This window comes from Electrona antarctica (assembly GCF_951216825.1).
Source record: "Electrona antarctica genome assembly, chromosome: 1".
Lineage (NCBI taxonomy): Eukaryota > Metazoa > Chordata > Actinopteri > Myctophiformes > Myctophidae > Electrona > Electrona antarctica.
The window spans coordinates 11,682,281-11,696,780 of NC_136806.1; the positions used below are offsets into that span (position 1 = coordinate 11,682,281).

The 14,500-nt window shown below is 42.0% G+C and overlaps 2 protein-coding genes across 5 annotated transcripts in view; one reads left to right on the forward strand and one right to left on the reverse strand.

The window, feature by feature from the left end:
• Positions 1-7,542, reverse strand: part of LOC306926106 (FYVE and coiled-coil domain-containing protein 1-like) — a 52,489-nt gene extending 44,947 nt beyond the window's left edge. For all 4 annotated transcript variants that reach the window (XR_013790371.1, XM_079505367.1, XM_079505366.1 and 1 more), the window contains exons 1-3: positions 7,417-7,542; positions 5,511-5,613; positions 1,102-1,208 (exon numbers count right to left, since the gene is read on the reverse strand). Coding sequence is in view for 3 of the 4 variants with exons in the window: in XM_079505367.1 (XP_079361493.1) it covers positions 1,102-1,208; positions 5,511-5,568 (165 nt within the window). In the remaining variant the exon portion in view is untranslated. The remainder of the gene's footprint in view (positions 1-1,101; positions 1,209-5,510; positions 5,614-7,416) is intronic.
• A 2,596-nt stretch (positions 7,543-10,138) lies between these two features.
• On the forward strand, positions 10,139-11,230 carry LOC306913615 (chemokine XC receptor 1-like; the record flags this gene model as incomplete). Its single annotated transcript, XM_079490399.1, has 1 exon — positions 10,139-11,230. The coding sequence occupies one exon, from the start codon at positions 10,139-10,141 to the stop codon at positions 11,228-11,230; it is 1,092 nt and encodes a 363-aa protein (XP_079346525.1).
• Positions 11,231-14,500: the final 3,270 nt, after the last annotated feature.

A 14,500-nucleotide genomic window follows, 5' to 3' on the forward strand; every position in this document is an offset into this window, starting at 1 on the left:
AGCTCTGGGGTGCCGGAATTGTCTTGTCTTGTATTGTGTTTAATATGTTAACCTATGACTAACTATGAACTGTAACGCACTTGATGTATGTCCTTCCTGTGAAGCACTTTGAACTGCAACCCTTATGAAAGGTGCTATATAAATAAAGCTTATTATTATTATCATCATCATCATCATCATCATCATCATCATCATCATCATCATCATCATCATCTCTGGGACCCCAATGTATATTGTATTCGAACCGCCGACCCACGGTCATTGGACGAATGGACGACCTGTTCTACCTCCTGAGCCACAGCCACCACTCATCGCCATTCATGCACTCTCATTCACCCATGATCCTGACTTTCACACCTCATTGTAATTTACTTTGTGTGACTTACTTAAATATCTGTTTGTTACTGTTTAACTTCGGCCGTGCGTGCACCTCCCTTATTTCTTGTATCCTGCAAGTCAATCCTCACGGCCTAGTACTAAACAGGCAACACAGCAGCCAGGACCACCGAAAAGCTGCCAGTGAATGGACAGCGATGATATGAATGGATGTTTTTGTCTTGGGTTTCATATTTCTCCACGAACCAACCCAGAAATCCCATGGGGATCTACCAGTCAATCTTAAAGACATTACCCACCCCTGTTCTAGAGACTGCAGGGACATTTCTTTTATCTATCTATCTATCTATCTATTATCTAGACAATAATTCTACTACTACTTGTTGCATATCCAGTCTAGAGAGAAACACTCTTCTCTGTCCACGTACTACAGTACGTTTGAACATCTCTGGATACAGTTCTTTCTTTAGCAGGCGGGCTCTACTCCAGCTGCCACTGTTTACATTTAAAATAGAAACCAGACTTCCATGCCGATGCAACCTTACAATGGTTTAAAAAGCCTGTGGAAAAATCTTGTCTTGTGAGGAAAACCAAATATTTGTGTCTTAACAAAATGTTTTTCAGTTGCATTTTCAGAGTTTTAAGATTTCACAATGCTATCGTTAATCACACTTATTTAATAATCATGACATGAAATGTACATATCGTCCCATCCCTAATAACACAAACAGCCATGTTGGGCCTCAGTAACATGGCATATCATACCTGTAGAAGGTACTCCAGTTTGTAGGAGAACTTGTGCAGGTTGGAGCTGTCATCTGTTATGGGCTCACCGCACTCTCTGTGTTCCTTACCCAACTCTGACACAGCATCTAAACAGAATAACAACAAAGACGAATGTGTTATACAACAATATAACACAACACATGCAATGTACTTATACTGTACGTAAACATGTACATACTGTACTCTTGCATAGAGAAACACAGGCACAGGCCTTCTGTTTCTCTATGCTTATACTTTCACATACTATAAAATGTACATATTATATCATAGTAATGGCCTGCCCTACCCCTTTTGGTGTTAGCATTATGTTATGCTTTAGCTATTGAAAAATAGCAGATCTACAAGCTCATAGCGCGCCACCGAGTGGCGCGCTACGAGCTTGTAGGTCTGCTATTTTTGAAAAATCGAAGAACGACTGACATATAGAAACATAGCTTTTTCAGAAAACTGTCAGGATGTAGAAGACATTTTTAGAATCTGATCTCAGGTCAAAATGGGTTAAATACCAGTATTCATATAACCTCCTCACGTCACCAGAGGAAAGCCTGGTCTGTGTTTCTAAATCGCTGCGTGATCCGGTCTAGGCCGGATGTAAAATAAATAATAAACTCTTATTCCTGTTTGTGGTTTCCGGCTTTTTCGGCGTCGCTTTGTTTTGGTCCCCCCCCCCCCCCCCCCCCCCCCCTTGTTTGTTCTTAGTCTCACCAGTCGCTACGAGTTGGAATCGAATATGAAGATACAGCACCAAACTAATTATTCCAAAACGTACTCGAAGAAACATGTCAGATTCATACGCCGCATCAAGGGTTTCATTGGGTATGCCCTAATATGACGATGGCCTTGATCACAGGGAATCATGGGTACTTTTGATTCCGTTTTGTATTGTGTTGTTTTCGTCGACTAATACTAAGATGAAAAATATTCGTCGACTACCTTTTTTCACTGGCGAAAACTAAATGGAAACTAAATGAAAACAAGCTATGATGACTAAAACTAAGACTAAATATATTGACGATTTTGTCAACAAATAAAAACTAGACTAAAATGTTAGGAAGGGACTAGTGGACAAGAGATCCAGTATAAACAAAAGTCATTTTACACTTGGTTTCATGCTGAAAATAGCAGATCTACAAGCTCACAACGCGTCGCAGCGTGACACGTTGTGACGTGACAGACTACAAATCAGTAGACTACAACATGACGTAAGTTACCATCCGCTCCCGACCAGATCATAAACCCGAAAAGGAACGCTGCCCAGGCTAGTATTCATATAACTTTTGCAAAAATGAACCCAAAATGGGCCCGGTTCCATTTGGTTCCAGGCATCATGTACACTCTTCAGATTGTTGGTATTTTACTGTGTAGACTGTATGCATGAATACTGTATAGTGAAAGGCAGAGGCAAGGAAGCAACCAGGTGCTCAGGTGGTGTGCAGGTATAAAAAATGTAAACATAGTAAAAAGGTGCTCCTGGGATCAATCGGGATAACACAGCTGCCCTGATGAATACCGTATAGGTCGAGACATGTCGGTTGAATAAAGTTTTCCTCCTTTTTAACATTAACCCTTAGACAGATTACTACTGGAAAACACGTGGAGTTTTGCATTAGTCTTTTCTGCCCTGTACGTGATTTTCCGTAGTTCTCTTTTTTTATTAATACCAATATATTAATTCGGTCCGCACCTCTGTATATAGTATTGAGCATAAATATCAACTACATTTCCCAGAATTCCCGTGTCACGTGACACACGTGTATGCTTTCCTATTGGAAACTGACGCCCAGCCCCCAGTGAACAGGGGGGTTGGTTGACTCCTCCGAGGTGGGCACTGGAGGAAGAGTTTTTCAGCCAGGTTTGCAGTCGCCGCAAAAAAAACAATCTGAAAAATGATCCATCCGTGTCCAGTGGCATTCTCCAGTCCCAGACCGTTGGCCGGGCTGCAACATCCACCCTCGCGGATTACACGTGTGCAATGTTTTTTCTTCTCCCCACCGGAGTTACCACCAAGGCGAAGGCTGATGCCTTCGCTAAAAGGTAATTTTATTGTATTCGAAAATGCCCTAATATGACATGTCTAGTAAGACGATCCCTATATTTGGCCCGAGCCGACCTAGTGCTGATATCAGATAGATGTGGTAGAACCATATATGGATAGATCTAACTGGTTTAGTCATCGTGACATGCATAGTCGGAGAATATATAACAAGGGTCGGTACTATAGGTGATCGACGTAGCTAACAAAAACATCTGATCAAATTAATGTATTGTACTGTGTCTTTGTGGGCCGAATCGTGGCATCGTGGCATACAAATAGATGTTTGTATAATTAGTATCACGATAAAATAATATGGCGACGTTAGAATGACACCACCAATGAGTGATCGCGTGTAATGTAGCTGCCCAGCGTATATCCAGCACCATCACGTCACCACATTCCACTGGCTGTTGGCTAGTAGTAGTTGCTAACAAACACTGCACAAATGGTACTGGCTATTGGCCGGGCCACAAGCCCGGGCAATAGCCAGTACCAATGTTGCTGGATGATTGCGACGCAATGGTGCTGGATATACCCTGGGCAGCTAGCTACATTACCACCGATCACTCATTGGTGTTTCATTCTAACGTTGCCATATTATTTTATCGTGATACTACTTATACAAGCATCTATTTGTATTTGTCATGCCACGACTCGGCCCACAAAGACACTGCACAATAAAATCATTGATCGCCAGCAGCCGGGTAAAACGCCATGTAATAGTAGCGTGCACTGACTACAGCTAAAATGTTTATTTCTTTTTATATATTTAGAACTGGCATCAGATGAGGAGGAGGAGGAGGAGGATGAAGAGTCAAGACTGCGATGGCGTTCTCCGACACTGAACCGGATTCATTCATTCATTCATTTCAGGGGGGGGCAGTTTTTGGGTGTTTTTTTTATTTAGCCTACTCACACATAACCTGACTCCGCCAGATGGGGCAGCAGAGAGTACACTGGGTTCCCCCCTCCTGCTCCCATCTGGGAACTCTCAGGCAGACTTGATGCCCGGCCACAAAACGGCCTGGCCAATCAGCAGCAGCTAGAAGCGAAGTTGCTCACAAAACGGCCTGGCCAATCAGCAGCAGCTAGTAGAAGCTAGAAGCTGCTGCTAGAAGTTGCTAGAAGCTGCTGCTGATTGGCCAGGCCGTTTTGTGGCCGGGCATCAAGTCTGCCTGAGAGTTCCCAGATGGGAGCAGGAGGGGGGAACACAGTGTACACTCTGCTGCCCCATATGGCGGAGTCAGGTTAACTCACACACACACACACCGTCAAGGACTGGGTTTGGGGACATTTGGGAGGAGTAGCTCTGATCCATAGCTCTAAATGCGCATTTAGAGCTATGGATCAGAGCTAGGGGAGGAGTAACTGTTTTGTATGTAGGCCTATTTATTTTCTGTAATATTTATCATTTTATTATGTTAGTAGTCGTAAAAAATAAAAGACGCTTTTACAATGAGTTAGACCTGTCATGACTATTTTGTTCACTATTGTGAGGTTTATTGTATATGACTAAGCACGTTTCAACTGTGATTTACTCTGTAACGGTAGATGGTAATAACTCAATTTCTTTTTTATAATACAGTATACATTCAAGTCTATATTTTGATACATATCATGGGCACCAAGTCATATCAAAACAATGTCCTTGGATGTGTTTTTTATCAAAACTGTGTTTCTTCATAACAGGTTTTTGAGATACATGCATGAATAGACAAGGTACTGGTAAGACTATGTAAACATGGTATATATCAAAATGTGCGTTAGAATGTCTAATTTTACCCCAAAAAAGAATTGAGTTTATATGATGTTCCAATTTCAGAGCTATGGGGACTTTTAGCTGGATAGGTCAGATTGATCATGACTGACCATGCTATTTATAGATGGCAAAATATCTACAGTGGTACATGTGAGAAACTTTTTATTTTATTTTAATTGAACTAGACAACTCACCCTTTAAAATGAGATATTGCATGGCTATGTATGCCCAGCAGAAAAAAAGTTATTTAGAAAATAAAACTTCAACCGGGCATAACTTTTTTTGGTTGTCCTAGAAACAGAAACAGTGTAAATGCAGGCTCTTTTAAATGGCTTCCAACACAAGAACTAAACATTTTATCAACTCAGTTCATTTTTTTCCTGGAAGCAGACAAGTCAAGCTTTCTCTGAAGGTCTTTCGTTGTCACACATTCACAACAGAGAATTTTCAATAAATCATTCAAAAACGCCATTCTGCCATAGAGAAGTCTACAAACTATATAGAAATCCTTGAAACTCTCAAAGAGTTAAGTGTGCCCAGATCTCTGCTTTGTTCTATATAACTAACTAACTGTATAGTGAAAATCTCCATTACCACGCAGGTCTCTGATGATCCTCTGCAGCTGATTCTCTCCGACAGATACAGAGGCCATTGTGGGGGAAGGGGTGGTGGGATGAGGATCTGGGCTCCCAAAATCCTAAGAGAGACAAAATAACAATACACATTTTATATTTAAATGTCTTAAAATATGCACAAAAACCTAAAGACCATGCACTGCATGCCTGGAACGTGCACACACTAAGTAAACATCAGCTATCATTTTGTAAACTAAAAGATGTGTCCCTTATTGCAGTGGTTCTTAAAACTTTTTCATGTCAAGGACCCCCAAATCAACATTTTATTAGCCCACGGACCCCCCATTTGAAAACATAATGCCAGTGACCCCGATAAGGGAGGATTTTTACGGCTCTTGCAGTGATTCTGAAACATATTAATTTCAAGGACCCCCAGTTTGACATACATTAGTCTACGGACCCCCCGATTTTTTTTTCGGCTTACGCCTTTTATTGGTTTTTGAAGGGACAGACAGTAGGCTGACAGGAAACAGGAGAGAGATGGGGGAAGACATGCAGTAAAGGCCGTGTCGGGCTCGGGAGTCGAACCCGCGGCACACTGCGACTGGATTACCAGTCGGGTGCCCAGACGGTTACGCCACCGCCTGGGCCGGACCCCCCGATTTAATGGCATTTCTCTCTCTATCTTAATTATTGAACTATTGACGACACACTTTGTTCCTTATTTTTGGAAATCAATCAAAGACACATCCTATGAGTTCAAACAGCTAATATACACGTAGTACAGTAGCCTACTATAATACAGGTTGTTAATCACTTAAATCCACTAGACTGAGGCGCCGAGTTGTATCTGTTTACTGTTTGTAAAAAGTAAACACATACAAAGTCATGACTGCTTGAGGCTCGGCTATTTTTCACTAATGTTCAGTTCCCCCCCAGGCCGGAATATGGATGCTGGCCCGGGGTTCAAATGTGTAGTCCTTTTAGCATGATTGTACCACTGTACATTTCACACACTGTTAATCAATCAAAAAGTGTTTATAATAATAATAATAATATACAAAAACTTCACATAGTGATTTTTCTGGGAAATAAGGTACACGTACACCTGGCTGGGTGTCCCTTGAATTTCAGGTAATGGACTACTAGCTACTGAGTAGCCTACAGATTTGGCTTCTAATAAATAGAACAAATACATCTTTCATTGGAATTGTAACATGGTAAATGAAATACATTCGAACATATATAATCTTGAATGTCAGCCAGATTCGATGTTCAAATTGTTATTTATTATGAGCCATCATGTATGTATGATGTATCCATACTGTAAACAGGACAAATATAATCCCAGAGATTGTTTTATTTATATACATAATATATGATTCATGTTCGTTTAACTCGGCAGCACACTGGACTGGGAGCGTCTTCTAGCAGTTATAGTGCAGAAAGACATTCGCCAAATGTACAAATTAAATATATGTTCCATGAAAACATGACAGATGACACTGAATTGAGCCAGATGGCCAGTGTCAACAAACTATACCACCACGCAGACCCATGCGATGATTGCTCAACCGCTATACTGTGCTACAGGATTCCCCACTGACGTCAACACTTGTTTACAGTACATCTGCCGCCAATTAACTATATAAATGTGGACTGGACGCGGGGTTTTTTTTAACCGTTAATCGATATCTATAAGCCTTTATACTTGAGAGAGAACATTGACGTGTGCGTTCGCCGAAAGGGACAGCCTGCCTTGCCTGTGCGAGCACAACATGCACCTGTTATCGCAAACATTTTCAACGCTTTTTTTGGCTTCATTTTAAGATCATTCCTTACATAAAACCTGGTATTCTAGTAGCTCTAACGTATCCCGAACCCGGAAAAGGGAAACAACAACAAACACTCAGACATTGACGTACTTGTGGTGCAAAATGTTCCCGACAGACCCAGTCCCAGATTGTAATGGTTTTGTATTACAGCAGGAGGAAACACAAACGTGCTACCTTGTGGGGGCGGGCTAGTGCCAGAGCTGTGGACCAGAGCTAGGGGTGGGCGTTAGGAATGACTGACACACCGAATGGTTTATGTATGGCGAGTTGGCGACCACCGGCTGAGAGCCAGAGCCCTAGTTAGGTTGAGGAGCACTATAGGAAAATGCAGTTCACAGACACATAGCCATGTGGTGTAAAAAAAATAATTAAAACAATAATAATAATAATAATAAATAAATAAATACATGAACACAACCTTTTTAAGAATTGCAGTTATCAGATGTAGAGTTGCTGGCCGGCTCCATTATTATAGCCTATATGCAGATCTAGGTGATGATCCAGTCTTCTCCATGTAGGCCTATGATTATCCATGGGGTTAGATGAGGTCAGTGCGAGGTCGCGTGCACGCATCCGCCTGGGTGACGGCAGGCGGCAGGCTGCTGGGCTAGCGCTGGCGCTTGCTTTGGTATGGGGGGGGGGGGGGGGGGGGGTCGGATCAACATATGGAATGAATTCTGTACTGGCCATATATGGAGCGTGTCTTGAGTGTACAGGGTTTGATGAGGTCAGATCAATATTATGGAATGTCAGAACAGGAAGGATGGACGGGTGGGGCAGGAGCGCAGATAGGGGGGAGGACGGGGGGGGGGGGGGATCGACCCCCTCAGTTTCATGAGGAGGGGGGATTATCCCCTGCAAATAAAAAAGCAATGTACTGTGGCTGCATGTGTTTTGCTGTGTTGGCAGTGTTTTGCTGTGAAATCCGCTAAAAAAACGTGGAAAATCTGCGTAATTATGTGTGGGGCAAAATTGGGGGGGGATATCCCCCCTCCGCAAACCCGCCCAGTTATAAAATGCTATCTGCGCCCCTGGGGTGGGGTTGGATCAACAACATATATGCAGCAGATCTAGTCTTCTCCATTACATGTATGGTTATACACAGTTAGATGAGGTCAGTGTCCTGATCTTCATATAAGGAGATGCCCATGGTGGCGTGACGTGTCACAAGGCACCATATATGGACCTCTAAGTGTCTTCATGATGTCACGTAATGTCACGAGGCGTGACCATATATGGAGACGTGATGTCACGAGGCATAACCATTTATGGAGGCATCGGTGGGTGACGGACGGACGGACAGACAGGAGATGCGGGAATCTGCCTTTTTGTAAGCATTTGCAGCATCCACCCTGTGTGTTAGTTTATTCGTTACATCTTGTAATGTGCGTGCGTGCGTGCGTGCGTGCGTGCGTGCGTGCGTGTTGGGCTCCACCCTGGGTGGATCTGCCCTAGGTCGGGTCCGTTTCCCCTTGCTGGTGGAACGCCTCCAGCCCTTTACTCTGTACTGCTGCTCTGGTTTTATTATGTTCTGCTCACTGTGATTATGTTTCACTACAATTATGTAGCAAGGTATCACATCTATGGAGGACAAAGTACTCACATTTCCACTTTTTGAGGGCTTTTGTCCCCTCACTTCTCATATTTGCCATTGACAATGAAAGGAGAAATTAGGTCATACCGTATGTGCCTCAAATATGACATCAATTCGTGGCAACACAAATATTAACTGCCATTGACAATGAAGGGAAAATTTACGTCATATGTAGCCGAGCAAATAAGCTAACCAATCACATAAATTCAGTTGTTCATGAGATGATGTATGATGATGTATAATGATCGAGAGCGCCCCTCACTTCACACCCACACGGGTGTGATTTTTAATTGGCACACACCAAAATACGAACTTCCTTAAATGTATTTACTATTTGTATGTCTCTAACCTAATGACAAATACCCTGTTACACATGTGTAGCAGAGTGGCTCAGAGCCTCTGCCATCTCCCCCAGTCCAGAGGGATGTTTGACTTTCATGCGGGAGGCCCGAGTTCGAATCCTGTGTGTTACATTGGTACCGTGACCCGGATCGGGTTTCCCCGTGGGAGGAGGTCAAAAGGGAGGTGAGTGTATAGCAGTGGCTCAGAGCCTCTGCCTGATGGCCTCAAAAGTCTATTATCTCCCCCAGTCCAGAGGGATATCCCTTTGGTCTAGTGGTTAAGATGTTGGGACTTTCACGCGGGAGGCCCGAGTTCGAATCCCGGGCGTTACACATGCATCATCCAACTTGAATTATAGCCTGCTGTAATTCAAGTTGGACGGAGAAGATGCTACTTGGCTCAGTCATAGAAATAATTTAGTTACAAAATGTTTTGATTCTGAGAATGAATAGTCAAGACATGCCGGTACATAACATGGCAGCAAACCAAAGCCCTGCACAGTTGGCTGTGCATCAAAGGCTTAGGACATTCATTGTGTTTACCTCACATGAGGTATTTCTCTCAAATGATGTTCAGTACAGGCTAATATTCAGGAAGTGTTCTTTACCTAATTCCTATTTTCTGTTCACCTTTTCTGTCACATGCACATAAAACAAGGCATTGTTCAAGGTACTTCTGGAACTTGTGTCCACAACCCATCATCATCAGTGCTCTATGATTTAACTTTTCAAGTAGGAGTCCCTTCAAGGTAAGCATTAAGCGAGCAATCTGTGAAATATGATGACTTTTGTTTCCCATGTTATATATTTGCTTCCACAACTGCTGTTTTTTCAATTCTTCTAAACAGATTTTTTTTCTCTCTCTCCCTGAAGGAACATGGAGGAACAAAATATGCTCACAACTACCGCTGACTACGACTATGGTGACACAACCACCATGCAATATGATTATGATTATGATTATGACTATGAAGATGAGCTGTGTAACAAGACAGACGTAGTCCATTTTGGAGCCATATTCAACACGTCATTCTTTTCCGTCGTGGTGGCCCTCAGCTTGCTTGGCAACATTCTGGTCGTGGTGATCCTGGCCAAGTACGAGAACATCAAATCTCTCATCAACGTTTTCACCCTGAACCTGGCCGTCTCAGACCTCATCTTCACCGTAGGTCTGCCCTTCTGGGCCTACGACCAGGTGAACGGATGGACGTTAGGGGAGACAGCCTGCAAAGCGGTCAACTTTGTCTTCTACGTGGGCTTCTACAGCAGTGGTATCCTCGTCATCATGATGACCATCCATCGCTATGTTGCCGTCGCGAGGCCGCTGTCCAACCTCGTGTCCGACACCAAGGGCTTCTACGGCATCCTGGCGTCCATCGTCATTTGGACTGTGAGCCCGGTGCTGGCCTCTCCCGCTGTCATCTTCTACAAAGTAATGGAACAAGATCTTAGAATGTATTGCGATTATGAAGATCATTATTGGAAGCTATGGGGAACTTATCAACAAAATGTCCTCTTCGTACTGACTTTACTGATCGTCTGTTTTTGCTACACACAGATATTGTGCAGGCTGTACCGACCGAATGCTCAAAGGAGAAGGCACAAAACTTTGAATCTAATTTTTACCCTGGTGGTGGTTTTCTTTGTGGGCTGGGCACCGTACAACATCGTTATTTTCCTGAGATCCATATCTCTTCACCCACAACCAGCTGTGGACTCGGCGACAATGTCCAAAACCTGCGAAAGCTACAGCAAACCGCTCGATTATGCTTTCTACGTCAGCCGGTTCCTCGCTTTCTCTCACTGTTGCCTTAACCCCGTGTTCTATGCGTTTGTGGGGGTTAAATTCCAAAGCCACATGAAGAGGATGTTGAAAGGTTGGGGCCGGCACCGTAGAAACAGCATCCCTAGGCGAAGCACCCGGCTGACGATAACATCCATCACTAGTGGAGAGGAGTTCTCGTTCTAGCTCAGTGCTTTGCCCGTAAGATATACCAATGTACGGTAGTCCAGTAATACTGTAATTTGACCTCAAACTAATTGCAGAAAAACCAAACTCAGCTGATTTTGTATCTTCAATATATCCTGAATAACAGAAAAAAAGTTGCCTGGAATTGTCTGAGGGGAAGGGCCTGTACAGTATGGCCACCATAGACATACTGTACTATATAAGGCAAATATGTTCTAGATTTCCTTTTGCTTTCAGTAGCAAGTCAAACTAGGGGGTTTTCATGATGCTGAATCCATTCCAAGCATTAGTTTTGCATAAAAACACTCATTGGGCTAAAAACGGCCATAGCTACTTACTTGCCCAAATGTGCTGAGGGAGTGTTTTTATGCAAAACGAATGCTTGGAATGGATTCAGCATCATTAAAAACCCCTAGTTTGACATGTCACATGCTACATGCTAAAGCAAAAGGAAATCTAGAAAATATTTGCCTTATCTATGGTGGCCATACTACAGGCCATTTTCAACACTTCCCCTCAGACAATTCCAGGCAACTTTTTTTTCTGTTATTCAGGATATAGTGAAGATACAAAGTTTTTTTGCAATTAGTTTGAGGTTGATCCTGTATTTTCCATAGATTTCCTGTACAAATGGGTAGGTAGGTCCTACTCTCAAGGAACACCACTTGTATTCATAGTGAAGATCTACAAGCTCACAACACACACACACACACACACACACACACACACACACACACACACACACACACACACACACACACACACACACACACACACACACACACACACACATATGCATAAACATGCTGTATGTGTGTAAGGAACAGGAACTAATACGAGTGAATTACCGTCACTGACCCTTATCTGACACACACAGTCAAGTCACTCTGTGTGTGTGTGTGTGTGTGTGTGTGTGTGTGTGTGTGTGTGCGTGCGTGCGTGCGTGCGTGCGTGCGTGCGTGCGTGCGTGCGTGCAAAAATGTTGTGAAAATGTTGTGAAAATGTTGTGAAAGTCACGTCAGCCATATGTTTTATTAGATTACAGTTGAAGTATTGTATAATTAGTTAAAGCCTCTATGTTAGCTTTTTATGCACGGATCCAATATCATTATGTACAATCTGTATGATGTAGTGTACAACATTATACAATTGGGGGATTGTTGCATTTTCTTCTCCCTGCTGTTCCAGTGAGATTTAGATCATGACACGAATTTTGACCTGATGGTCAAGATTCAATATCCCCTGAGCAAGCAGGCAGGCTCTATTATTTCAATGGTAAAGATTTCTGCACAGTACTAGTTCAGTATACTTTACAGTATACTATACTTTGTGGACAGTTCTAGTTCAGTATACTTTGTGGACAGTTCTAGTTCAGTATACTTTGTGGACAGTTCTAGTTCAGTATACTTTGTGGACAGTTCTAGTTCAGTATACTTTGTGGACAGTTCTAGTTCAGTATACTTTGTGGACAGTTCTAGTTCAGTATACTTTGTGGACAGTTCTAGTTCAGTATACTTTGTGGACAGTTCTAGTTCAGTATACTTTGTGGACAGTTCTAGTTCAGTATACTTTGTGGACATTTCTAGTCCAGTATACTTTGTGAACAGTTCTAGTTCAGTATACTTTGTGAACAGTTCTAGTTCAGTATACTTTGTGGACAGTTCTAGTTCAGTATACTTTGTGGACAGTTCTAGTTCAGTATACTTTGTGGACTGTACAAATTGAATTCCGCTTCTTGTACCTCTATGAGACGTGACAAATAAAACCTTCTTGATTCTCTTGATTCAATCAAGAGCACTTTTTGTTGTTAATTTTAAGGCAATTTGGTGAAATACTTCATTATTCTTAAATGATGTTTTCTTCAACCATACAAAGCTGCACATACTCACACAGTAAAACATACTCTGGGAACATTCAAACCTTTCACATTTAACCATATAGTAATCCTACTTTGAACGAATCTTGGACTAATAGTGCAGGCTTCATACTTGTGGCATGTGGAATGGAACTGTGGCACAAACACACAGGACAAATGACAAGAGGAAGTCACAGATATTGCTTAACGTCCAATACTTCAACAAAGTCTTGCTTCATTTGCATATCAATCTGAATGTTCCAATGTACGTGTTCCAATTTCCCTGTGTTCACGTTTGTATTTAGATTTTGCCAGCTGGCTAACACTGGCACATTTACAGACATGTTGACTAATGCATGACATCATCCTCGTGCATAAATAAAATAAATTCAATAAATTATGAAACAAGCACATTTGAATCATTGTGGTTTAACTGATGCAAAGTTCATTATTATTTTTATGAGGCCTATATTTTAATATTCTGATATTTTATTCAATGCCAGAATCATTAAGGAGAATACCACTCATTTTCAACATTTTACTATGTCATTAATATACCTTTGAGCTGTTGTGTAGAAATAATTATATAAATAATTCTGTGTTTCCTAGAACTGTAGGTCTGAAGAAAATCATTCAGAAACTAAAACTAAAATACGCACATCACTTTAGTGGAGGTGCTGGGTTCAAAAATGAAAAAGAGTGTTCCTAATGTTCGTGTTCCAGAGAAGGGAACCCGCTCATCTGCTCCAAAAGTTTATTTATTGACGACATTTCGAGCCAATTAAGGCTCTTCCTCAGTTTGACCAGATGAAGAGCCTTGGCTCGAAACATCGTCAATAAATACACTTTTGGAGCAGATGAGTGTGCGGGTTCCCTTCTTTTTCAAAATCATTAACACTGTGAATCACATATTAATGACATAGTAAAATGTTGAAAATGAGTGGTATTCCCCTCTAAGATAAAGCTTTCAATAATGAAAGCTATGGTGGTTTAGTTAAATGTTTTACATCCGTTAGGATTGCAGGGCTTAGAGACTCTCAGCCTTGTTGCAAGAAATGCCAAGAAATATGTCAAGCTGATTCAAAGGTTTTATATTGCTAGTGATCATAAAGTTATAGTAAAGTGTATATAGAAGCTTCTGAACTAGGGGGCAGAGTCAAGTGAAGGGTCACTTCCGTGAGATTATTACTGATTCAATAGCTTAAGTTATTTAAACTCAAGGTTTTCAGCCTAATGTCATCCACAACAGGCAGTTTGGTTTCAATAATTGAGCCATTAGCAGGCAGACTGAACCTGCCTGCCTGTCACTGAGTTTTAGCGTATAATATTGCCTTCGTAAGGCATGTTGACTTCAATTTAGTAACCAAAAGAGGGATTTCATTTATAAAAATAAAAATCACACCCGTGTGAACTGA